Here is a 27,951-nt window from a genome sequence, read left to right as displayed (position 1 = left end):
GTGTAAAAGGATTACATTAGAAAAAAATATTTACTCGTAAACATATATGAAAAAGGAATAAGAAACGAAAGCTCCCGCTTCAATTATTCATATATCACCAATCAGGTCAAGAATGACTCTGTAAACATACGATTGAGAGGCCTGTCGAAATATCGAGCGAGACTTCGTGTTGTCGTGTCCACGTGAAAAACAACAGAATTGATCCATATTTCTCACACTCGAACGATCGCTCGTCGCTGTCGTTTTTTGCATTCTACATCGAAAAGTAAACTTCGCTAAAAGTGTCAGTAAGGAACGTCACGAACAATATGGCGAACGTTCAGTTGTAGGCGGATATTTTGCTTGACGCGGAAACGTCACACATGCTGTCGGATAGCTGTCAAATTTTGAAAGAAGTAAAAAATGGAGTTGTTTCGCACTGACACCCATTTTATCTTTGTAAAGGAGAAATACAGCCTCTGGTGTGACAAGTATACCGGCGAATTTGCTGCGAAATCGGGTGAGTAATGCGTACAATTGCATTTGACAGATAAGTGAGCGTCACTCGTCAAGAGATCGACATGTAGACGCATTGTCTGAATTTTCGAGACTCGAATTAATTTCATTTCTTCCAAGGGTACATTACTATGCAAAGATACATATACGTGACATTTCCTGATTCATACATATTTAATAAAAGAATGCTACATGTGTGTATTTATGTATATTTAAGATTTAATTATGATAGCTTATCAATTATTATTATTATTGAGAATGATGAATTTTGCAGATTGGGAGTGGGCTACGCCAAAAGATTTAGAATGTCTGGGAATGTTTTATGGAATAGTGGGAAAAATTGAACAAACGTCAGTATTAGAACCTCGCTTGATGCTTATAAAGGATATCACACCAGTGGGAGAACTACACGGTGATCATGTTGTTTACAAAATCAAATCTATCGCGTTTCTACATCTTGGCACAGATAATGCGGATATTGGCTTGTTGCCTTGTAAGAAACATCAATATTCATTGAAGAAAAAAGGTAGTGGATTGTTTGATGTACCACAGAAGGCAGCCTTGGCAAAAACCTGGGGTACAATCAAGAATGCTACAAATACTATAAAAAATACCACACAACAGGCTGCTGCGCTAGCTACATCTCAAGTAAGGGACCTAAGTTGTTAACATTGTGTAATTTATTTGATATTTTATACATAAAACTTATATAATATTTCTATAGGTGAAATCTACAGTAACAAAACGGAGCATAGTGAAAGACAAAGAAAAATTTGAGAAGAGAATATTGGAAGAATTAAATAAGATATTTACTGAAACTGATTCCTTCTTCTTTTGTCAGACAGGTGATATCACTAATAGCTTGCAACGACAATGTATAGCAGAATCTCAGCAATGTAATCAGGATAAACCACTATGGCAACGGGTGGATGACAGGTTCTTCTGGAATAAACATATGTTACATGACATTATTAATTTAGATGTTAGTAATTTCTATAAAATTTTATTATACTATATCACAACTGAGATTCTACACAATAAAATTACAAAAATTAGACATATTTGCTTAAATATTTTAGTAATTCTATTAATTGCATGTGATGATAAATTTGTTGCATAAAATCAATTTATTTTTATTTGTTCAATAAGCAAGTAGGTAAATTATCCAAAATCAGTTGTATAATCATCAAAGATCACTTGCAATTTATGTAGCATGTTTACTTATCCAAATTATATCTATTTTGCAGAGAGATAAAGCAAACTGTTGGATATTACCAATCATTCAAGGATATGTTCAAATAGAAAAATGTGTAGTTGAAGTGGGTTTTGATGGGCAACCACAACAGGAGATATTTAACTTAGCAATAATGTCAAGAAGAAGTAGATTCCGTGCTGGGACCAGGTAACTATTGTTTATATATATTGTTTAAATAATTGATGCTCATAATTTATATATATATATATATATATATATATATATATATATATATAATCTCATATATTAAATTAAATTTTATCTTATTTAACATTTAAAGACAGATTGTATCTATAGAGAATTAGAAATATAAGGAAATATAAGAAAAAGAATTATAATATAAATAATTATGATATATACATATATATATATATATATATATATATATATGTATATTAATATAATTAATATTGTATATGTATATGTAATATTAATTATATTAATTATATTAATTATATTATGAATAATTCTAAATGTTAATTATAGATATAAGAGACGCGGAGTGGACGATGATGGAAAATGTGCAAATTATGTCGAAACTGAACAATTAGTTTGGTACCATGATCATCAAGTATCCTTTGTGCAAGTACGAGGTAGTGTGCCAGTATATTGGTCACAGCCTGGATATAAATATAAGCCTCCACCGCGAATTGATAAAGGTATGTAAGTAGGAAAATATGTATTTTTTGCATATTAGATCATTTGCAGACTATGATATAATCCAATATAATAATGTCATAGATGAGGCTGAAACACAAATAGCATTCGAAAAACATTTTGGTGAAGAACTTGCATTATATGGGCCTATTTGCATTGTTAACCTGGTTGAACAGTCTGGCAAAGAAAAGATAATCTGGGAAGCTTATAGTAATCATGTGTTTAACTATAATCATTCAGATATTACATACACTACCTTCGATTTCCATGAATATTGGTAAATATTCCCAAGCATATCTATAATACTAAATTCTTATGCTTGTTGTTTTCATTATGAATTATGTTATATCTCGAAAATTTTGTCTCTAATGCAGTCGAGGAATGCATTTCGAAAATGTATCTGTTTTGGTTAATGCATTGGTCACATTGCTAGCAGATATGGGTTATTGCTGGCGCGATAAACAAGGTATGATTTGCATGCAAAAGGGCACATTTCGTGTAAATTGCATAGATTGCTTAGATAGAACAAATGTGGTGCAAACTGCTCTGGGTAAAGCCGTTATGGAAATCCAATTTTCAAAACTGGGACTAATACCACCTGATGGAACTTTACCTACAAACATAAGACAGACTTTTCAATCACTTTGGGCCAATAATGGAGATATTATTAGCAAGCAATATGCAGGAACAAACGCTTTAAAGGTCTGTGCATTTCAAACTGCTTGTGTCAAGTTTCATGTGTTGAATAAAAACAATTTAATTCTACAAATAATTTCTGACATATGATTTTTTGTTGTTTTATTATAGGGAGATTATACGCGTACCGGCGAAAGAAAATTTACTGGGTTGATGAAAGACGGCATGAATTCTGCAAACAGGTATAACATACATCAATCTCTCATCACTCTGTATTCGCTTAATTCTCCTTCATTTTTTATTTTTTATTTCCCTTTTATTTCCCACCTTTATTTCCAACATGACACAGAATCTCACAGTTATCATGCCCCTTTAAAAAAAAATATCCGGGCCTTCAATAAACCGCGTTGTATTCGACCAGGACCCTGACATTGTCCTTTCATTTTCCCATAGATATTATCAGCAACACTTTATGGACGACTTACGTCAAGCAGCGCTAGATACGCTGCTAGGGAACCCAATTGACGTTGATCAACTGAACAACGATTGGTCACACTATTTAGATATCTTTGATAATTGCTGTCTCGAACTTATACCTATGAAACCACCAAATATACAACTTCAACTTGCTACTCATCCCGAATTTCTTTATGCCACTGCCCTATATAATTTAGCAAGGTTCGTTGTGCTTGCTTGTAACTTCACTTTTGGCAAATGTATGACAGTTGTATCTTACAAAGCTTTCAAAGCTTAATTTATGATTAAATTTTACTCTATTATAAGCTAATTCATATATAAAAAGATATGTTCTGTGTTAATGTCAGCATGAAAAGTTCTTTTGGTTATGCTACAAAATTTCTTTTGCATGTCTAACCTTGGCTCTATACTGTCCCTCTCCTTTATGAAAGAATATGAAGATGATTTATAATCAAATAGTCAATCATCTTTATAAAAATGCATTATCATTTAATAAATTAAACATAAAAAACTTGCTTTCTCTTTCTACATATATTGTATATATAGAGAGAATATCTCTATGATCTATTATATATATATACTTCTATTATTTCTTCTAAATGATATTTTTTCTTCACATTTTCTTTTTAAAAACCATTTCTTAATTTTTAGTATAGCCATATAATAAGAATCAAAATATCTTTGCAGATACTACTTGAATCGCTTCAAAGATGTCTACAGGCAAGCAACAATTGATATGATGTTGGGAAATTCGGTAAGCGAAGAAGTATTTTTAGAGCGTACAGATGAAGAAGACAATGCGGCGACTGCGATTCATGTGAAACTGCTAATCGAAGACTGCAAAAAGTTACTGATTCCTGATCCCGAAATTATCTTAGGCAGTTGGGGTGTTATCGATGCCGATCCTGTGTATGTATCAAATGTTCGCTATGATATATTTCTTATATTTGTATATGTGATTTGTATCTCAATCAAAAATTTCTTATTTTTATTTTAGTACCGGTGACCCTACCGAAACAGAAATGGATACTATTCTAATATTAACTCGAGATAGTTATTACATAGCAGACTATGACTATCAAATCGATAAAGTTACAAATTACCAAAGAATTCCGCTAAATGATATCGTCTTAATTGAATTTGGTCAGCCCGAAAATACGGTTTCGTTCTTCAAGAATAAGCATTATCACTGTATTAGAATCAATTACAAGATGAATGGCGAATATGGTTACTTTCACATGTTCCGCAGTACAAATTTAAGATTTTTTAATAATATGGCGGTTGTGATTAAAACTGAAGAAGAAAGCATAGGTAAGAACATATATATGTATGTATTTATTATAACAAACTCTAAATAACTTTCATGATATTTTAAATTTTCAGAATCTTTAAAAGCCATTTGTGAAGCTATTTCTGTAGCTATGGAAATTGCAGGCTTACCAAAGATCCCAATAGCTATGAATGTCACATTAGATAAAAGAAAGAGTAAATTAGTGAATGTTAAAGGCTCTACTGGATTGCTGGACATTTCGTCATTTCCAGAATTGACAAGAAATGTATCCGAGACACAATTACTTGCTTTAAAGACAGCAGGTTTGTTAAATTATTTTGAAATTATTTGTGTATATTGTATTTGATGAATAAAATTTTATAAATATTTGTTTAGGTACAAAAGCTTTAAACAATATGTCAGAGCAATTTAGTAAATTGAACAAACTGAGTCAGAGTTTCAGCACAAAAAAGCCAATTGATTTGGCAAAAAGTATAGGTAACAAAAAGACGGAAGAGTTATCAAAACCGATCTTTACGGTCGGTAATAGAGATATTTCAGGCAATGTGAAAGAAAAAAATAACAGTAGCAGCAGTAGCAGCGATGAAAATATTGAAATGGCACATATACATGTCAAAAAGCCAGTGAACTTTAGCCACGACAAGCATTTAATGGAGGCTTACACTCCAGTAATTGGTATTATTATGGGTGTGAAAAATCCTAACATTATGGACGGTGACATTTGCGAGACCAGCGTGAACGCGAGATTACCTACCAGGCATATCATGAATTCAGATTTGAAACCCGACATAGCCATTGATGCACTGCACTTAATACCGCAACATGGTTCTGGTACCAGCACTCTCAGCGCTTCGCCACAGAAAACTACGGCAACCACGCCGGAGATAACGGTATACGACGTAGGGGACAGCATACAAGAGGAAAAAGAACGGATGATTCCACTGTCAACTTTGACACTTTTCAAGAATATTAGTCATTCGACGGGGGATGTTGAAAATAAAACATTATCGTCCGGTGTCAAAAGCGCTACTCTTCAAACGGACAATAGATTAGACGAGAAAAAAAGATCAGCTTCTGAACAAGATTTGACATTGAATATTACGTCATCCCAAAGTGAATCTGCCTTAAAATCCATAAAAGGGAATATCGCGAATGTTACCAGTCCAGTAACATCTACGGCCAAGGATATCTTATTACCATTCTCAAAATTTGCTAAAGGTGTTCAAACATTAGGAGCTAATTTAGATCCTAGAAAGCTGAAGACAGGCCACGTAACACGAAATTTGTCGGAACATCAGATGGAAGAGCGCCAAAAACTTCAAGAAAAATGGGCCTCCTGTCAATCTAGACTTATTGCTTTATAAATCTTTACTACTTGAACGATCAGCTTTCCGAATACAATTCGTCATTGAATATCAATTTAAGGCTTATTGATATTGTTTATTCGTAAATATTATAGATAATATTTATGAATATATAATTTTAGGAATTTTTAGTACATATATTAGTGATGCAGATGCTATTATGCACTTTAAAAAAGGAAACGAAAAGGAGAATAAAGTATTATTAGATTGTACTATAGACAATTTTGCTATATAGATTGCATAGAGAGAGTTGAGTAACGCGAGAAAAAAATATCACGTAGAAGGTAATGAATAATTTCGATCACATTTTATAGGAAATATAAATCGATCTCACTGCACCTATTTCACATGTCACGGATATAGCTGTGAAACAAGATTATTCACTATAAAAAAGAAAATTTCTATATGAAGACAAAACTAACACAAAGTACAACATGGTCAATATTTATTTATAGTTAATTGATTTTATAGATTAATACTGACTATATATATGTAATTTCTGTATTGTTAGAAAATTGTGCCACCTTTTAACATTATTTTCTTGATCGTGAAACCATTCTATATGAATTTTGCTACATACTTGCTACATTTTTTGAATATATCTTTACAACACTTTTAATATAGCAATTTTCTAAAATAAATCTAACGCGACCAATTTGGACTAAAAAAGTATGCAAACATTTTTTAAGGAATTTAAAGATGCCTTATTCTTACTTTATAACTAAATTTTCTCTTATCTCAGCAGATTTCTTTTTTTAATAGAAATATTTTATTTAATTGATAAATCTGTGTATAAATAATTTTATACTAAACAGATGAATAATTTAAAATGCAGATGAGACGATTTATTTGTACAGAAAGTTGAAGAAAAATTTTATAGTCAATTATGTAAATAAAGAGAATTATTTAAATATAGTTTATAGTAAAAAATACATATATAATGACATTAATGATAAAAAATGTGTTTAAGACATTGGTTACCAAAAGAAAAACAGATATAATTATTGTTCCCGTTAGTTTTTTGAGAAATGTATGTTAGAATTTTTTTAAATAATATATAAATATGTTTTACAATGAATACGATAAATAACAGAGAGAAAAATTAAAAGTTTTCATTGAATAAAAGGATTAAATTATAAAAAAAATTCGTAAATGTGGTGCAAAATAATTTTGATATAATTTAAACATATAATAACAGAACTGAATATATAGCAAGTTCATGTATTTGTAATCACGTTTGTGTATTAATGTTTTTATTTTAGATGCTTCAATAATTGTTACGAACTATTTTAAGAACTATAACAAACATACAGTATTAAATCGAGTATATGCTTATAAAACACTGCGAAAAACGTTTTCCTTTGCGTTTACGTAAAAATCAATTATATAAGAAGATTAGTTTACCTAATCTTGTATAGAGAATAAACATAAAGCAAATCTTATATTTATTATTTAGAAGAGCTGTAACATGACTACATTGCCCATTGATGTAAATAATTATCTCATTCCGATGTCTTTTTCCGACTCATTTATGAAAAAGCATCAACATTATATAGTGATCTTAAACTCGTATTTTTAGCAAATGTTCTTTTTGACTGTGAACAATAGTCTGTGATACAATCTTATAGAATGCAGACAAGTCGGACTCATGAGCAGAGTTTAAGAAATGTGTACATTCTGAAAAACATTTAGCAATGCTTTAGGATAAGAAACTAGACTGTTTTTTCAAATATGCGCTCTTAAAAGATTTTAAAATTTGTTTTACATTAATATTATTAATTTAAAATAATATTCGTTTTAGAAAATCTTAAATTTGAATCTTATATAATTATTTAAGTTAAATGATTATTGCAATGTAAGGTCCTTATGCAACTTTATTGAATCTGTGTGATGCACACTTAATTATGATATTATGAATAATTTGCAAAAATAGATGAATGGATAAGAACTTACGTTCTGATATCTTGAATCATCGAAATAATTATCGAAATTGACAATTTTAAAAGAATATATTTTATTTTTATTCTTATAAAGCAAAATAATTTTTAAAATCTTTCTCTTTTTTATAGCAGATAAAAATTAAGATATGTACGTAAATATTACAATTAATTTTTAAGTTCATCTATTTCTTGTGAAATAAGAACTCGAATTAGAAAAAGCCTGTGTGGAGCTTGTAGAGACTCGATATGCCTTACACATATTCTGCTATGTTTCCAGGAAATTATAATAAGAAAATTTGCATCAAACATTGATAGCACTTGTAGACTAAATAATCACAATAAAATACATTTGGTTTGTGCGTGTAATTAAATTTTATTCAAATTTCTCAAGTAGACCAATCTTTTGTAAATTTATTAGGCTCTTTGGTAAATACTAAGATAAATTCTTAATTTTAGAGAAGTAAGAAATTAATGAAAAATTTTATTCTTCAAAATATAATAAAATTTTTTATTTTATTTATATCATGTAATTAATTTCAATATGAATATTTAAAATTACTAATTCAACTTTATTAATGAAACTCAAAATCAGGCAATTGTATATAGCGCCAAATTGTTTTATCAGAGAGAAGAATGAGAGGTGTCATGGCCCGCTTTTAGGTGATCCCTGAAAGCGATACGCCCTCTGTGGACCTTAAAAACGTGCACCTAAACTACGAAGCCAGGGTGCACGAATGTTCTCAGAGGGTAACATATAAGGTGCACAATTTTTGGTTCTATTCCGTGCTATGTGCACAAAATGTCGGTAGCACCAGTGCTGTATAGCAAGGTGCTTACGTATATCAAATAAATTTTAATATAAATGAGAAATGACGAATTTGCGATCCTCTCACACTCTCTCTCTCTCTCTCTCTCTCTCTCTCTCTATATATATATATATATATATATATATATATATATATATATATATATATATAAACATTTTTTTTTTGATATATGAATTTGCAATGAGCAGCGACATATTTTTTCTTAAGAACAATTATATGTTTTTTTTACATTAACTGATTCCTCTTATTATTCTATGCATAAAATTATTAAAGTAAAATAATCGAAAAATGAACATTTTATCAGATATTTTATAATTTATATAAAATTATGTCAACTTAAAGAATCAAATATCTCGTTAACTGTTCAATTTTTGACTATACTATCTTTATAACTTTTTACACGGAATATTGCGAAGAATCGATTTATATAAAAAAATTAGGATGGTTCCATTAAAAAATATGAAAATAATCTTGAAATTTCTAAAACGCTTCCACTTACGAAAACAATATTACTAGCATATCATGGTCCTTTTAATCGTACAATTTTCGTAATTACAATTTTTTCATATCTAAAAATAGCGTAGATATTTCAAGTGAGCAAAGTTTTATATACATATATATATATATATATATAGTTGTGTGTGTGTGTGTGTGCGTGCGCGCGCGCGTGTGTAGCGTATACGGAAGTTATGTGAGCAAGCGAGAAGGTAATAAGAGAGAGCGAAATGGCAATAAGAGCGAACGAGATAGCAATAGCACGAGCAACGAAGACTCGGAAATCGAGTCTTTCTTGCAGCCTGGCATACTATTTCTCTCTCGCTCGCTCCTATTACTATCTCACTCGCTTCTGTTATTGTTTCACTCGCTCTTACGTACTCATATACTGTCATGCTCATCTCGTTATCAAATCTGCCGCTGGCAAGCGGCTGATGACAAATTATGACAAATAAATAAGTTAATTATTTTAAGATATATTTATAAGGGTATAGAAGTAATTTTAATGGAATAATGAAAATTTTGCGATTAAAATAACATCAAATACGGTATCAATCGGATAAACGTAGTTAAATATATAATCAAAATTTTTATTATCAGACCAATTCAAAATTATCCGATTTACGTCGTGTTTGATATCATTTTAATCGCAAAAATCTCAATAATTCATTAAAATTACTTTCAAATGGATAAAATAAAAATTAGAAGTTTCAGTTTTTATTTTATAAGATGTTTACATTCGCGAGGAAGCCGAGTCCGCTTATCTTTACGACCTGTCAAGTGCGAGAGCGACAGCGAAACCGCGAGTCGAGAGCGAGCGAGATGACCTATCATCAAAGAATTCCGAAGTCTCTTACAATCGGCTTCTTCACTTCCTCTATCCATTCGCAATTTACGAGATTATAAAGTAAAAACTGAAACTTTTATTTTTTATTTTATCGATATGAAAGTAATTTTAATGAATTATTGAGATTTTTGCGATTAAAATGATATCAAACACGACGTAAATCGGATAATTTTTAATTAGTCTGATAATAAACATTTTGATTATATATATTTAAATACATTTATCCGATTGATACCGTGTTTGATGTTATTTTAATCGCAAAATTTTTATTATTCCATTAAAATTACTCGCATACCCTTATAAATATATCTTAAAATGATTAACTTATTTATTTGTCACAATTTGTCATCGGCCGCTTGCCAGCGACAGGCTTGATAACGAGATGAACATGACAATATATGAGTACGTAAGAGCGAGTGAAACAATAACAGAAGCGAGCGAGATAGTAATAGGAGCGAGCAAGATAGAAATAGCACGAGCAACGAGGACTCGAGCTCGAGAATCGGATTTTTCTTGCGCGCTATTATTTTCCTCTCGCTCGCTCCTATTACTGTCTCGCTCGCTCCTATTACTGTCTCGCTCGCTCCTATTACTGTCTCGCTCGTTCTTGTTGCTGTTTCGCTCGCTCTCGATTCTTGGGTCCGCTTATCATTCCGGGCTATCTATCACGACTGCCAAGTGTGACAGAGAAAGCAAGACCATGAGTAGAGAGCGAGCGAGATGACCTATCATCAAAGAGTTCCGAAGTCTCTTACAATCGGTTTCTTCGCTTCCTCTATCCATTCGCAATTCACGAAAATGTAAACATCTTATAAAATAAAAATTGAAACTTTTATTTTTAATTTCATCGGTTTGAAAGTAATTTTAATGAATTAAAGAGATTTTTGCGATTAAAATGATATCAAACACGACGTAAATCGGGTAATTTTTAATTAGTCTGATAATAAAAATTTTATAATTATATTTAACTAAATTTATGCGATTTATATCGTGTTTGATATTATTTTAATCTCAAAATTCTCATTATTCCATTAAAATTACTTTCAAATGAATAAAAAATGCATTTAATTTTTTGACATATATTCGTGAATATTATAAATGAAGTCTCATGTAAGAAACTTCGGAATCTGCGACATCGGGAATTTTTTCATATATTTTTCATAATTATTATAAATAATGAAAAAATTCCCGATGTCGCAGATTCCGAAGTTTCTTACATGAGACTTCATTTATAATATTCACGAATATATGTCAAAAAATTAAATGCATTTTTTATTCATTTGAAAGTAATTTTAATGGAATAATGAGAATTTTGAGATTAAAATAATATCAAACACTATATAAATCGCATAAATTTAGTTAAATATAATTATAAAATTTTTATTATCAAACTAATTAAAAATTACCCGATTTACGTCGTGTTTGATATCATTTTAATCGCAAAAATCTCTTTAATTCATTAAAATTACTTTCAAACCGATGAAATTAAAAATAAAAGTTTCAATTTTTATTTTATAAGATGTTTACATTTTCGTGAATTGCGAATGGATAGAGGAAGCGAAGAAACCGATTGTAAGAGACTTCGGAACTCTTTGATGATAGGTCATCTCGCTCGCTCTCTACTCATGGTCTTACTTTCTCTGTCACACTTGACAATCGTGATAGACAGCTCGGAAAGATAAGCGGACCCAAGAATCGAGAGCGAGCGAAACAGTAACAAGAACGAGCGAGACAGTAATAGGAGCGAGCGAGACAGTAATAGATGCGAGCAAGAGGAAAATAATAGCGCGCAAGAAAAATCTGATTCTCGAGCTCGAGTCCTCGTTGCTCGTGCTATTTCTATCTCGTTCGCTCTTATTTCACTCGTCCTTCTCGCTTCCTCACGTAACTCTCGCATCGCTTTTATGCATATATACGTACATACATACGTACATACCACACATACTACACATACTACACATACTACACATACCCCCACCCACATATATATATATATATATATATATATATATATATATATATATATATATATATATATAAGAATAAAAATGTTAAATAATAAAGATGTATGTGTATATATATATATATATACATACACATTTATATATATACACACACATACATCTTTATTATTTAGAACTTTTATTCTTAAGAAATGTGTACGCGTTTTACATTAAAAATAATATCAAACTTTAATATCAAACTCTCTGTAAATATATAAATTATTTATTAATAGCCTAATAAAATATTTTATTTTCAAGTGTTGTAATCATATAATGAATAAATTTCTATACAGGGTGACCCATTTTAACTTAGGCAGCCAAATAATTCGAAAAATAAGCAAGATAGAGAAAAATGTTTTAGACAAAAGTTGTATGGTTTCGAGGGGGCCATAAGATGGTATCATTGGTTTGACCTTGAAGAGTCATTTGAAGGTCACGTGAAGGTCACTTCAATTTTTTTAAATGGAACATCCTATATATTTTTGTACATTCTTGTAGCTCATCTCGAGAGCTTTCCAAAACACTATAATTAAGTACATTTTCGTTAAGTACTTTTTGAGTTATGAGGCTTGAAATAATTTCTTAATTTTACATAAACCGTAAAATATCTTGTAAAATATTCATTTTTCGATTACCTTACCTTAATAGTTTTATGTACAAAATAATGAGAGGAATCAATTGGTGTAAAGAAAACACATAGTTGTTTCGAAGAAAAAATATGTAATTTGCAATTAACAATTCCATATTTTTTCTTAAAAACAACTATGTGTTTTCTTTACACCAATTGATTCCTCTCATTATTTTGTACATAAAAGTATTAAGGTAAGATAATCGAAAAATGAATATTTTACAAGATATTTTACGGTTTATGTAAAATTAAGAAATTATTTCAAGCATCATAACTCAAAAAGTACTTAACGGAAAGGTACTTAATTATAGTGTTTTGGAAAGCTCTCGAAATAAGCTACAAGAATGTACAAAAATATATAGGGTATTCCATTTAAAAAAATTGAAGTGACCTTCACGTGACCTTCAAATGACTCTTCAAGGTCAAACCAATGACACCATCTTATGGCCCCCTCGAAACCATACAACTTTTGTCTAAAACATTTTTCTCTATCTTGCTTATTTTTCGAGTTATTTGGCTGCCTAAGTTAAAATGGGTCACCCTGTATATATATATATATATATATATATATATATATATATATATATATATATATGAGAGAGAGAGAGAGAGAGAGAGAGAGAGAGAGAGAGAGAGAGAGAGAGAGAGAGAGAGAGAGAAAGAGAGAGAGAGAGTCATACAAAACTCATTAAAAATTTATTTAATATACGTAAGCGTCTTGCTATACAGCACTGGTGCTACCGCCATTTTGTGCACATAGCACGGAACAGAACCAGAAATTGTGCACCTTATATGTTACCCTCTGAGAACATTCGTGCACCTTGGCTTCGTAGTTTAGGTGCACGTTTTTAAGGTCCACAGAGGGCGTATCGCTTTCAGGGATCACCTAAAAGCGGGCCATGACACCTCTCATTCTTCTCTCTGGTTTTATACGGAAGGTGGTAATAAAGTCACTAGTGTATATCTAGTGACTTTAGGTGGTAAGAATTGTGTTTGCCACCTGGTAGTAAAATTGGGAACTCGTATATAACGGATTTGATGCGAAATAAAAACAGAACAGATAAAGATAGCATGTGGAAAGAAGCCGGTATATGGAACTCCTACAATATATACAACACAGTGTAATAAATTATTGATATATGATGATAAAATGGATGATACACGTGGTGTAGTATGTTTATGGGGAGATCTCAAGAATCATCCACAATGCCCTCATGGTAACTATCCCATACCTGTATAAATGTTGAAATTAATTTTTCAATATCAAAAATTATATTTCTTTAAAAAAAAATTATCTTTTATAGGGCCAACATTGCTATTTGGTACATATGTTGATGGTGAATTAAAGAAATTTTATGCATGCTCTGCTTGTCGTGACAGGAAATTATGCAGATTCTATTTAGAGTATGGGCAAGAACTGTCCAAATCTCGCAAAAATATATGGGAACAGGAAAAGAAAAAGTTCACTCAGCATTATCCTCGTCAAAAATTGTATATTCGTTTTAATGAGATCAAAGCAAAATCCATGACAATGAGATGTTATTGCCACAATTGCGAGAGATTAATTTTTAGTCCTGAAAAAGATAAGCATGTTGACCACGATATTACAGAGAATTTAACAGATCATCAATTGCATCATCCTACAGAGCTTCTAAAACCTCTAGATAATGCAAAGAAAGAAGCGCAATATTTATTTTCTAAGAAATCTACAGAGGACATAACAAAGATGCTTTTAAAGCTTGGAGCTAAGCAGATTCTTTGTATTGGAACGCCAAGAATACATGAATATATAACTGAACATTATATAGACAAAATGTCTTCTCTTCTCTTAGACTTTGATGGAAGATTTGTAAGTATAAAAAGTAGATTGTTATATTAATTCATAATTTATTTTAGTAAGTAATAATTTTAATAAATATATTTTAATATAATTTAATATAACTTTCATATAATTAATGAATATATTTTAATATAATTTTTACATACAATTGTAGCATAATTTTTTCGGACCACTGGATTATTGTTGGTACAATCTTTTCAATCATCACTTTTTTAACAAAGATGCTATTAATGTGTTCAACGATTTTATCACTCAAAATGAAGGAAAGGATACTTATTTAATATGTGATCCTCCATTTGGAGGTCGTTTGGAACCCATATCTTATACGATAAAAACAATATTTGACCTGCATAAAGAATTAAATAATAATAATTATTCTTTGAAGATTATGTTTATATCTCCATATTTTATGGAAAATATAATGAGAGAAAAGAGTAATCCACCATCGATAGATGGTGGCTTGAAAAATTTGACAATGTCTGATTATAAAGTGGATTATGATAATCATCCTTTGTTTGTGTCAGATAAACAAGGTAAAAAACTTGGTTCCCCAGTAAGAATCTTCACGAATATTCCATTAAAGTTACTGGAGCTTCCTATATCCGATGGATATAAATTTTGCAAAGATTGTGAAAAATGGGTGTCTAGTGAAAATAAGCATTGCAAGAAATGCAAGGAATGTACTTCTAAAAATGGTCGCACATATAAGCACTGTAAAATATGTAAGCGATGTGTAAAGCCTACTTGGAGGCATTGTAAAACATGTAAAAGATGTATGTTAGAGAAACATATATGTGGCCAAATTCCAAATATTGTAGGAAAATGTTTTAAATGCAATGAATTAGGTATGTATCAATATATTTCTAATACTAATTGTTATTAATTCTAATTGTTATTCCTGTTTTTAAATACTTTAGTTATACTTTAAATACTTTATTAAATTACTTATAGGTCATACGGAAAAAGAATGTCTCAATTTACTCTCTAGTGAGAGCATAACTAAGACAGACGTAAAGAAAGATAAAAGAGTTGAGAAACGTAAAGCAGAAAATGAATTTAAGAAATCTTTAGCTAAAAAGAGTAAAATCGAATATTCAAAAGAAGTTATTAAACAAAATGTTCCCATTGATAGAAAGAAAGTTTTGAAATTAAAACAGACTAAAAAGAAACTCTCAAGAATAAAAAAATGACAACAAATAAAATGAAAAGAAATGCAAACTTATATGTTTATTGCATTATGTATAATAAGTATTAAATTTCCTTTCCATATTTGTTATTCAATCTTATCCGATCAAGAAAGCTGGAAATTATAGCTTTGCAATAATATAAACAGTTTCTTATTAAATATCATTTACTATTATTGCATAATTATAGAATTTTCGTATTTAGTAGAATATTGTATCATGAGTGGAAATCTAAATATTTAATAGAAATTTTGAATATAAAGATTCAAAGATATGAAAACCGAGTTTTTGAAACATAAAGTCTATGAAATATTTAACAAAAATTTATAAAAATTTCATTAAAAAAATGTTTATAAATATATATAAATATTTTAATCTAAATTTCAGAATGTCTTTATCTATAATTGGTGACTGATTGTTTCTAATTGTATATGAACTAGTTTTATATTAATCTTTGTATCATAATTTTTTTATTTATTAATTATTCATAGCATATTGAAAAGAAATTTTTCTTGTCTAAAAAAGTCTACTTTTGTGTATCCATTCTAACAAGTTTATCGAATTAGCGCAGCCAGCTATCGAAGATTTGAATTTCAGCCAATCGGCTTGAAGATGCGAAGGAATCGCACGAAATTTGCCAAAAGCCAGCCCCTGCTTCTCCAACTCCAACGATCGGGCACGAGGATTCAAAATCGCTCCAAGTCCAAGTTTATGCAAATCACCGAGAATACTTTCCCTTGGAAAATCCCTGATGGAGATGGGCGTCCGCGCGCATTCAAAATCCAGCCAGATTTTCGACTTCTGTCACTTTCTGTGACTTTCAGCTCGTGCTGGGATTTGAAGGATGGCCTCCCCCTTGTCGCGCTTGACGTTTCTGGCGAGAGACAGCTCGAAATTGTCATCGCGATTCGCGACGATTGTGCTTGCCGAGCGAAGCGAAGCGAGGATCCGGGTGTTCCATTCGCATCAGCATCAGAGTCGAAGGGTGCTCGACAGGAAACCGAGGGTGTTCTTAACCTGTACCGCGCTTATCTCGGCGGTAGGTCTCGGCTATGTCTTGTATAAGTGGAAAGATGACATACGGCGGAGAATTGAAACTCTGGCCGTCCCTAATTGTCCCGTCATTCATGCCATTTCATTGCCACCGTCCGATGGTCAGAACAGGGATAAGTACAATTTTATAGCAGACGTGGTGGAGATATCTGCGCCATCCGTTGTTTACATCGAGATCAAGGACACCAGGATGTAAATATGAATACTGATTACACATTATGTAATTTAATCACGGAAGTAATCTTCATCATTTTTCTATAGATTCCAGGTTGATAGAAAGGTCTGGTCTTTTTGCAATCAATTCATCAAGCCATTTTCTTATTTTTTTAATATTTTTAAATTTTATGTCAGACAAGGTGTGCTTCATCGATTGGAACAAATAATAGTTTGAAGATGCTATGTGAATATGTCAGGGTGAAAGAAGTCATTGCCACCTAAGTTCCAATAATGTACCTTTGATCAATTTTATCATATGACGACAAGCAAGATAAATGGGTGATTCACTATAAAATATTTGAACTTGACGAAACAGTAATTGCAGATTGCTATTGTCATCAGTTACTTCATTTGAGTAAAAAATTAAAAAAAAAAAGATTCTTTACAAAAAAAGATTATATTATAATACATTTTAATGATCAGACTTCCTATCAATTTAGAATCTATAATTTAAGAATGGAAAAAGTGCTGAAAAATGATGGCGATTATTTTTATAAATGATGATTGTACACATATATATAATTTGTTAATAAACATAACAATTTTATCAAAAATAGTGAAAAACTTATTTATATATCTAATATATCTATGACAAACACATGTTAATTGATATTTTTTCTTTTTTATACATTAGGATAGACTTCTTTACTGGGAAACCAGCTACCACTAGTAATGGATCAGGATTTATTGTTAGTCAGGATGGTTTAATACTAACAAATGCTCATGTAGTAGTAAATAAACCCAATACAACAGTCAAGGTAAATGTGAGTCTTGTGGGAGTCCCATTATCCTTTCTAAATATCCTGTCACAAGTAACAAATAATTGTTTACACCTTATAAGTATTTTGAATCTTATGTCTAAATTTATTTTTAATTTAATTATTATGATTTGGTTAAATTCATATTATTGATTATAAGTGTTGATTTGTTATTCTGTTTCAAATTATTGTGTGCCTCTTATTTTCTTACAGGTGCGGCTTCATGACGGTAGTATATACACTGGTGTAATAGAAGATGTTGACTTGCAAAGCGATCTAGCCACTGTACGAATAAATAAGGTATATCTAATGAATATATAAATTTTATTTATTGAAATATCTATTATACAATTGTTAACTTTATTACAATTGTTTGCTTTTATATATTATCGCAGTTGCTAATTTATGTATTATTTGATTGCATAGACCAATCTGCCTGTAATGAAGCTTGGTTGTTCGGCCAATATCAGGCCAGGAGAATTTGTAGTGGCTATTGGTTCTCCACTAGCTCTTAGCAACACTATAACAAGTGGAGTAGTAAGCAGTGCAAACAGACAAAGTCAAGAACTTGGCCTACCTAATCCACGTATGGAATACATTCAAACGGATGCAGCGATTACTGTTAGTTCTCAATAATTGTTCGTTTTATTATAAATACTAGATATTATCTTTTATCTTTAACAATTGAACCTTTTTCTAGTTTGGAAATTCGGGTGGACCGTTAGTGAATTTAAATGGGGAAGCAATAGGGATAAATGCAATGAAAGTAACACCTGGAATTTCATTTGCCATACCTATAGATTATGCAAAAGAATTCTTGAAAAAAGTGGAATTACAAAAGAAAACCAAAGGTAATGTGAAATATTTTTTTACTCCATCAATGTAATGTAAGGAAGATATTATTTTTAAGGAAGAGATTATTTTTGCAGGCATGACGTCTCAACAAGTACCTAGGAGAAGATATGTGGGCATTACAATGCAAACTTTGATGCCAGACACCTTACTTGAAATGCAACAATATAAAGAATATATAAATGTCAGGCATGGAGTTCTTGTATGGAAAGTAATGCTTAAATCTCCAGCTCATAAGTAAGTATAAAAAAATTTCCCTATTATCGCTTTAAATTATCATACGAGAATTTATTAACTAACTTAAAAATCGAGTTTCTAAAAATATATGTATATATCAAAAAATAATATGAAAGTAACAAGTTACTAAAATTGTTTTTTATAAACTAAGAACCAAATAATAGATAACAAAATACATAGATAAAATAGATAACAAAAAAAAAACATACAAATGAAAAAATACATATAAAAATTGATAATATGACAATATTCAAATAAACTTTGAGACATAAATAAATTATAACAAAATAAATTATAAATAAAATAAAATTAAAACATTTAATTACAATGATATTTAATGTTGAAAAAATTATACCAATATATTGTAATGTGAAATATATATAAAAATGTGTTAATATCGGAAAATTTTAAAATTATCTTATTATTTACAGTGCTGGATTGCAGCCTGGAGATATAGTGACTCATGCCAATGGCAATCCTGTGACGAATTCAAGTAATATTTATAAGATTTTAGAACAACCAGGACCAATAAAATTCCAAGTTTTAAGAAAAGGAGAAATTTTATATATAACAGTTGAACCCGAGGATATATAGCTCTGATGGAGAAATAAATAATATGAAAGGTATATATACATTATTTGTATATTATATAATATACAAATTCATTTGTTTCCTATTTGTTTAAAAGTGTACTCTATATATGTATATAATATCTATATATAAATGTACACACATACACACACACATATTACACACATATACACACACATATTACATTAGATACATATATTATATAGAGTGGTCTTTAAATATCAAAAATTAAAAAGTATTTCCTTAGATATAATTTTAGGAAGAAAAATTTATATACGCTTTTGTGTCAAATGATTTAGTTCCAAAGATACAAGGTATTCAATAAAAAAAATATTTTTGATATTTCGAGTTTTTTTTCTGTCAAAAAATCCGATCTCAATAATCTTATATGCCATTGATGATATCAGAATTTTTCAATTATTAGACATTAACCCAGTAACTATTATTAATGCATAATAAGTTTCAAAAAAATAATTAGAATCGTCTTCAAGATTGTAAAAATATATAATTTTTTTTACTAAGCCTTTATGAACAAAAGTATACATAAATTTTTCTTTAGAAAATCATCTAAGAAATTAATACTTTTATAATTTTTGGAACGTACTTAAAGATCACCCTGTACATATATATTATTACCTTCAATGTCGAGTGTTGTTTAGTTATTAAAAAAGCCTACAATCGGAAAAAAGCAAGAATCATCGTTTATCATTTAGCGCCTCTTGCAATTGGTGGACCGGTTCATCAGTCACACCAAGCCTCCAGTATACACGCCTTTTGGTTGTACAATCGTTTTAATTTAAATATACACGATAAAGGGCTACTTAGTGACTTGTGAAATTTATCAGGTGTTTATTTATCTATTTTATCCGCCGGCATTTTTCGATCACTGCGAAAAGCGATGTCGCGTGATAATCTTGCGTCGAGTCCTCACTGCGATATGTATACATATGCGAATACACACCATATAACGTGTATGTTAGTGCGTATATACGCACCGGGTGTGGCTCATTCGTGGCTCGACTGCATTATGTTTATGTTGTTTACGACGTAAAGCGACCTGCGCAAATATGTGACCGGATCTCGTGGCGGAGGATGCTGCGAGTTGCGTGGGTGGTGGTCCTTCGCATACGGGGCTTCCATCAACGGCGATTTTTCCGCGGGAAGGGACAGAGAAGAGGAGATGGAGAGAGGATTTTACTGTCCGCGGACGCGTGTATCTTGTTGGAATTCTAAAGAGTCGTTCCATCGAGATATAACTCTAAACGTTCGCGTCGATCCGCCAGGATCTATAAAAGGAGGAGGAACAAGTGATAAAGGCGGCGGCTTGATGATCTCTCTTTGCGCATGTAAGAGATACCATTGATATCCGATGTTGCGCACGATAAATGATAAATCATCATGAGTAACTTTGCCTCGATGGCAGATAAAGGAATTATAATAGTTAACATTGAGATGACAAAATGTTTGATGAATTTGGTCATTAGAGTATTCCTTGTCAAAACTTGAAATAATATGTTAAAACTGATAAAATTACGAGACTATATATATAACGCATTGACTTTTCGTGCCATTATAAAAGTAGAATCAATTTAGGCTTCAGAGATATGAATAGGTAATTAAAGCTCCTTTTTGAGTTATAACTTACATAACTAACTTTTGGAATAACTTCCGGAGGAGTTTTATCTTTGTCGTAACTTGTGAAGAAAATGGCATTGAAAGAAAATCGACAGAAAAAATTAATTCCATGTTTTTGATGAGGAATATTCTGTTTTATAGAATTTTAAATAAATAAACATTGTTTATATAAAACAAAAAATCAATTGTACAAATAATTCATCTTTCTGATATCAATTCTATCTCGACAAATACACATGTAATTACGTTGCGGAGATCGTCATCATAATTTTGTAATCGCGAGATGAGATGAGATGAGGTCCCGTATATTGTTGCGATGGAAAAAGATCAAAGAGAGGGAGAGAAAAGGAAAAAGCGTCGGCCGGTGCGTTACTTTGAAGTCACATCGAGCCGCGAAGGGTTAAGGAAATAAGAGGTGCCTTGACCTACGATACGCGAGGAGAGCAGCGTGAGCGAGCGCAAGTATAATCGAATGTTTCTGCCGACCGTGTTCACGGTCCGGCCATTATCGTCTCTCCCGTATTCCGTCCTCCTCTCCCTGCGCGATCTCTTCCCCTCAACTTCTCGCATTTTTCTTCTCATCATCGCGCTCTTCCCGGCCTTCGCCGCTCACATCGACACGCGGGAGCCTATTCTCTGATTATCCACGCTTTCGCGGCTCTTCTCGCCTACAGGCGCACCGATGACGTCCCTCTCTCCCACGTGTTGCTGATGCTTCTGCTGCTGCTGCTGTTGCTGTTGCTGCTGCTAATGCCGCTGGTAGCGTATAATGATGGAGAAGCAAATAGACGATGGATCCTGCGAACACGAGATCACCGGCGAGATGTCCCCGCGAGTGCGGACGAGATATCCCGAGATATCGCGCCCACGTTCCAGCCGACAGTCTCCTCGCGACCGCGGTGCGGACGATGACCGGAAGCGGGCAGAATCACCTGAAAGGTCACGGGCCGCCGTTACCTACCTAGCGCTCGAAAAGGAGGCGTGTCCTGGTCGTCGGATCTGTCTGCGAAACGGTATCCCACGTTGTGGGTGGAATGAGGAAACGCGGGATCCTTAGAAATTGGCAATAAATGCGTCCCGCGAGAGTTCTAAAGGCTACATCCGGGTCGTTAGAGCTTCTCGAGTATGATCGCGCTCTCCTTAAAGGAATTTGAGATTAAAAATTGACTCTAAATTGGCGCGTGGAACAAACGTTGGCGTGAATTAAAGGCCGTTGCACGTGCTGTTTATAAAATTCAGAATAACACCGGTGAAGGTAACTGACCGCGCATCGTATTATGGAAGTTGTATTTCCTGCTTATCGTAACGTTCCTATTTATATCGCGTTTGTGCACTAGGGTGGCATAACAAAAAACCCTCGAGTACCAAGCCGAGATCGAACGCGATATTCTGTGGATGCTATTATATCCGCCTATGTTTTCTTCTATTCCGATATTTTCATTGTGATACCGCCGATGGGATCAGAAGAACGAGAAATTTCCGCAAAGTTCGAAATTAAATGCTAGATTCGCGAGAGATTATTCTCATCGAAACGATTCTCTTTAAAGAGAGACTGAATATGAAAACAGAATTAACGTGATTAAATTATAAAAGATCCTCTTATCGAATTTAAAGATTTTAGCACATTTTTGAAATCTTAAAAGTGATACTTGTCCAATTTTTATAGAGAATATTTTTTTATCTTTATGTGACTTTTAAGACTGAATAACAGATAAAAAAAAATAGCACTCTTATTAAATTAAAAATTCTGATATATCCTTGTCGAAAAATTTTTATCTTCCATGATATTGAGATCAGGTACAAATATTTTATATACGGTGTACATTTATAATTTTATATACATATGTATTAAATTTTTAGATTAATGTATTTTTAATATAATATATTAGGTTTAAGAGTTTAATTAACATTTCTCCCTGAAAGTAATCATTTGCATTGTACAATACGGATTGATAATGATATCAATGTACCTGATAAAAATCGATGATACAACTAATTGATGACATCACGGGTAATTTTGCTCAATTATTGCTCATAATAAACGTTGCAATTCGCATATATTTCGCGTAACCTATTACGATGCGATTTATCGATCGCATTTAAAATTCCGTGCCCGTGTTGCTTTCAGAGAAACCGGATATGCAAATGTTCGCGCGATCTCGGGTTTACGCGTCGCGCGGTGAACAGGTTGATCCCTCGCGCCAACCCTTTATGTCATTATAATACTCGTTAGAGGTATGCTCGCGAGTCCGGGTCATCGCAATTGCCAGCATCGCCAAGGACGAGGGTCAGGTGATGTTATTGTGCCAGGGGAAGAATTCCTGGACGTCTGCGGTCTGCGGCCCGGGAAAAAGGGATAAAAAAGCCGTGACAGGCGAACAATTTCGCTGTGAACTTGAACATGAACATGTCGCGATCCTGATCAAGGCCAATCGAATTACTCGCGAGAGAAAAATAGTAGGTGATTGTCTTGCGATTATTAGATTTCGATGATCTTCTATTTATAAATCGTAATTATGTCGAGGAATTAATAATCACATTATAAAAGAAAATAATGTATATAACAAGACATTTTGTGTTTTAAATTTTTTTACATTTCTTTTTATTTATATCTGATGTTTGCATAAATTGATCTTTTTAATAAAAAAAATATTGTAATTAATTAATATTAATATTTGTGTGTACTTTATTAATTAATAATTAATACTTTATTAATTTAATTAATAATTATATATAATTGTAAATAATGTATATAATGTTAAACTGTATTATACAATTACATAATTAAATAAATTATATATAGTTATACAAATAATAATAATAAAATAACAAACTCTAGTTATTTTATATACATATACAGGGTGACCCATTTTAACTTAGGCAGCCAAATAACTCGAAAAATAAGCAAGATAGAGAAAAATGTTTTAGACAAAAGTTGTATGGTTTCGAGGGGGCCATAAGATGGTATCATTGGTTTGACCTTGAAGAGTCATTTGAAGGTCACGTGAAGGTCACTTCAATTTTTTTAAATGGAACATCCTATATATTTTTGTACATTCTTGTAGCTCATCTCGAGAGCTTTCCAAAACACTATAATTAAGTACATTTTCGTTAAGTACTTTTTGAGTTATGAGGCTTGAAATAATTTCTTAATTTTACATAAACCGTAAAATATCTTGTAAAATATTCATTTTTCGATTACCTTACCTTAATAGTTTTATGTACAGAATAATGAGAGGAATCAATTGGTGTAAAGAAAACACATAGTTGTTTCGAAGAAAAAATATGTAATTTGCAATTAACAATTCCATATTTTTTCTTAAAAACAACTATGTGTTTTCTTTACACCAATTGATTCCTCTCATTATTTTGTACATAAAAGTATTAAGGTAAGATAATCGAAAAATAAATATTTTACAAGATATTTTACGGTTTATGTAAAATTAAGAAATTATTTCAAGCATCATAACTCAAAAAGTACTTAACGGAAAGGTACTTAATTATAGTGTTTTGGAAAGCTCTCGAAATAAGCTACAAGAATGTACAAAAATATATAGGGTATTCCATTTAAAAAAATTGAAGTGACCTTCACGTGACCTTCAAATGACTCTTCAAGGTCAAACCAATGATACCATCTTATGGCCCCCTCGAAACCATACAACTTTTGTCTAAAACATTTTTCTCTATCTTGCTTATTTTTCGAGTTATTTGGCTGCCTAAGTTAAAATGGGTCACCCTGTATATAATAATTTATTATAATTAATAGAATAATTGTGTAAGCATCAGAAAGATAAAAATTAATTTTTTTAACCGATAAATTGTAAACATTTGGCGCATAATTGATTAAGTACGGAATTTTTCGGTAGAAATAAAGAAGCAATAAGTAGTAGATCAGATTTTAGTCTCCTCCTCCTGGCGCATCTTGAAGAAAATTAAATGCATGTTACTTGATCCTGTTCCTGCAAACTTATGATATGAATGAATTTTGGTTCAATAATGTACGCTTTATTAAACACGCTTTATTAAACTTAAAGAAAACACATAGTTGAAGAACAAGCTTCATTTCACACAAAACGAGTACATGTCCGTACGTATTTATAAAACGTAAAAACGAAACGATGTTACACCGTGAGCGAGAGCGGACGGCCTTGATGTCGTCCAACCATCGTAGCAATTTTTTGTCTTATAATGGTAACGTTATATTAATAATATAAATGTGAATTTACTCGTCCGTAAAATAATGAAACCACTTTTCAAAAGATTTCATCGCAAAAGTATCTCCCCAGGCGGTACAAACTTTTAAGAGAGAAACGTCGCGGTGAACCATCTTTTGAATCATTTTTCTCTCTCGGATCTTTACATTGTTTTAATTATTATGAGCTGTAGAATTTACTATAACCGGAACAAGAGTCTTGGAACAGGAATCTCATTAAAATGCATTACAATGTTGCGAATTAAACGATCCGAGATCGAATGTAGCCTCTGGTGCACGAAGTCAGAGAAAAGGGCTCATGTTACGACCGAGAAATTCTACGCGATCATTGAACGACCTCGAATAAATCGAATGTTTTCTCAATGTTCTCTCTTCGTTCAACTCCCGTTCTTACGTTAATTACGATAATTAGACTATCGAGGATTGCGAAGAATTAAACGTTTACTATTGTTAACAGATTTTTTGTTTTTGAGACCAAATATAAATTATCGGCTTTTTTGGCTGATTACGAAATGCTTCTTTTAGAAACAAATAAATGAAAGAATGAGCACACACGCAAACTGTGATAAGTAAATAGATTAAAATATAAAAATGTAGTAAATATAATGAAAATAAAGATTACATTTTTTCTAATAATACACGGAGAAAATTTTATATTAATATGTAATTCAATTTTATATCACATTTTTTACTATTTTTTGTATGATCGGTGGACTATCATGACTTTATAGAATAAATTACAGTACAACATAGTAAAATTTTAAACTAACACTTACATAACATGTTTCATCATTTGCCATAGTAAAAATTCGTAGGTGCTAAATTGTAATCTTTATTATGTATTATTGTAAAATATTATAATACTAAATCTCAACTTCGATAAATGTATTTTTTATTCTTTCTTTTATTACTTTTTTCCGGATTCTTTTTTGCTTTTCTTATTAATTTTACTTATAATTAATAATATTTCATTCATTATTGAACGGACACAATAAATAATATACAATTTTATTTAATCTAATAAAAATTTATTAAAGACAGATACAAAATGTATCTGTAAGTATTTATAATTGAATCTTATATCTAAGATCTCTTAAATATGATCAAACTATTACATGTGCTGTAAAGCTATTTTTCCCATACACTTTATTAATTAATTTAACAGCATTCAGAGATATTAATTATAAATAGATGAGATACATTAACAGAAAAATAATAGATAGAAAACCATAAATAAATATGTAATATAATAATAAAGATTGCAAATCGACTTATCGAAGAGATACTTACGCTTTCTTTTTCGTTTATCTTCACAGCATTTTCATTCACAACACTTTCTTTTATTCTTTTATAACGAATAAGAAAGACAATAAAATAAGCGTTAAACAAAGCTCAACAAAACGCATACGTTATCGAGTTAACGATTGAATGCGACAGAAGTGTACACTGTATGATAAAACAAGCTTCTGCGTGTTTCGGCTTATTCTTGCAGGCGACACCTATCGCTTTCCTCTTCTCTCCGATTTCTTAACAACTAGTACATGATTTTGACGTAACTTTTACTATGGCAACATTGTTTTTTATCACATAAGTAAAGTAATTTTTGTTAAACCGACACTCAAGCCATATTCTAAGGTGGGAAGAGTTAATTTTTACTATAGTATACAGTAAAAATTGACTTTGTATATATTTTTTATTTTTCTTTTCAATACTAACTTTTATCCAGCAAGTTTTGCTTTAAAACATAATAATTTCTATTATGAGAAAGTGTAAAAATTACGTTGCTTTCTTGTTTTTAAAATAATGACTATAGCATTTAAGCTTATAAATTCTCGATGGTCCGCAGCTACTACCACATTATAGTAATCTTTGATATAAAATTTTCTCCGTGTAGATATATGAAATTATAGAATTGTGTATTTATTATATTTTATATGTTTGTGATTAGAATTTTGGCTGAATTAGGTCAATGGATCTTATTAAAAAGGAATCTGAATTAGTTTCAGAGTTTTTTTAATATTGATTATTTTTTTAAAGAAAGAGTGAGCTTTAAAATTTTTAATCGAGTATGGAATAATAGTTTTTTTTAATACTTAGAATACTATTTACAAATTTAATAAATTTTTCTTTAATAACTTGTATTTATAAATATTTTCAGTTCAATAATTATTTTTACATTTATATTGAAGTGTTATCTCTTATCATTAATTTAAAAATAATTTTAATATAATATATATTTTTAATTTCAGAAATTTGAATTTTTGATAATAGTAATTTTTTTAAATAATGCTTGACTTTTTCAGAGATGTTGAGAAAATGCAAATTTATAAAATGTATATATTCCATGAAGAAAAATAAACATTGAATCCGGTACGGTGACTTCTCTGACGCCTTTACGAGGCGCTCGAATGAAATGACGACGGCATGGTGGGCGACGAGGTGATCACGAGAACCTGA

General features: G+C 31.1%; 3 protein-coding genes and 1 long non-coding RNA gene across 11 annotated transcripts; 3 read left to right on the top strand and 1 right to left on the bottom strand.

Annotated features, from left to right (window-relative positions):
* Nucleotides 1-105: 105 nt before the first annotated feature.
* Sp3 (phosphatidylinositide phosphatase spermathreecae) lies at nucleotides 106-8,477 on the top strand. 2 transcript variants are annotated; one of them, XM_083103146.1, is made up of 13 exons: nucleotides 106-499; nucleotides 770-1,143; nucleotides 1,220-1,477; nucleotides 1,743-1,897; nucleotides 2,237-2,409; nucleotides 2,492-2,684; nucleotides 2,782-3,109; nucleotides 3,215-3,285; nucleotides 3,497-3,721; nucleotides 4,208-4,429; nucleotides 4,518-4,831; nucleotides 4,904-5,113; nucleotides 5,187-8,477. In XM_083103146.1, exons 1-13 carry the CDS (start codon nucleotides 403-405, stop codon nucleotides 6,173-6,175), a joined length of 3,609 nt encoding a protein of 1,202 aa, XP_082959272.1. In that variant the 5' UTR covers nucleotides 106-402; the 3' UTR covers nucleotides 6,176-8,477. The 2 variants fall into 2 exon arrangements, with proteins under 2 accessions (XP_082959272.1, XP_082959277.1); XM_083103151.1 differs by lacking the exon at nucleotides 3,497-3,721.
* A 5,429-nt stretch (nucleotides 8,478-13,906) lies between these two features.
* On the top strand, nucleotides 13,907-15,977 carry LOC145973554 (rRNA N(6)-adenosine-methyltransferase ZCCHC4). Its single transcript, XM_083103042.1, has 4 exons — nucleotides 13,907-14,132; nucleotides 14,220-14,764; nucleotides 14,910-15,600; nucleotides 15,707-15,977. Exons 1-4 carry the CDS (start codon nucleotides 14,066-14,068, stop codon nucleotides 15,943-15,945), a joined length of 1,542 nt encoding a protein of 513 aa, XP_082959168.1. The 5' UTR covers nucleotides 13,907-14,065; the 3' UTR covers nucleotides 15,946-15,977.
* A 410-nt stretch (nucleotides 15,978-16,387) lies between these two features.
* On the top strand, nucleotides 16,388-27,934 carry Htra2 (HTRA2-related serine protease). 7 transcript variants are annotated; one of them, XM_083103117.1, is made up of 8 exons: nucleotides 16,388-17,184; nucleotides 17,843-17,972; nucleotides 18,180-18,266; nucleotides 18,393-18,587; nucleotides 18,667-18,817; nucleotides 18,896-19,055; nucleotides 19,487-19,678; nucleotides 27,798-27,934. In XM_083103117.1, exons 1-7 carry the CDS (start codon nucleotides 16,784-16,786, stop codon nucleotides 19,647-19,649), a joined length of 1,287 nt encoding a protein of 428 aa, XP_082959243.1. In that variant the 5' UTR covers nucleotides 16,388-16,783; the 3' UTR covers nucleotides 19,650-19,678; nucleotides 27,798-27,934. The 7 variants fall into 7 exon arrangements, with proteins under 7 accessions (XP_082959243.1, XP_082959234.1, XP_082959251.1 ...); XM_083103108.1 differs by lacking the exon at nucleotides 27,798-27,934 and adding an exon at nucleotides 23,410-23,947; XM_083103125.1 differs by lacking the exon at nucleotides 27,798-27,934 and adding an exon at nucleotides 20,700-22,984.
* On the bottom strand, nucleotides 20,029-23,814 carry LOC145973610 (uncharacterized). The gene is made up of 3 exons (XR_014439514.1): nucleotides 23,252-23,814; nucleotides 21,528-22,420; nucleotides 20,029-20,932 (listed from the first exon to the last, which is right to left on the bottom strand). It is a non-coding gene; the product is annotated as an uncharacterized LOC145973610 (long non-coding RNA).
* Nucleotides 27,935-27,951: the final 17 nt, after the last annotated feature.

The sequence above is a fragment of the Camponotus vicinus genome, unplaced genomic scaffold (assembly GCF_025532165.1).
Source record: "Camponotus vicinus isolate PSW18456_S1 unplaced genomic scaffold, iyCamVici1.0 SCAF_1, whole genome shotgun sequence".
NCBI classification, from domain to species: domain Eukaryota; kingdom Metazoa; phylum Arthropoda; class Insecta; order Hymenoptera; family Formicidae; genus Camponotus; species Camponotus vicinus.
Note: the sequence above shows the minus strand (reverse complement) of the source record. Positions and strands in the feature narration are given on the sequence as shown.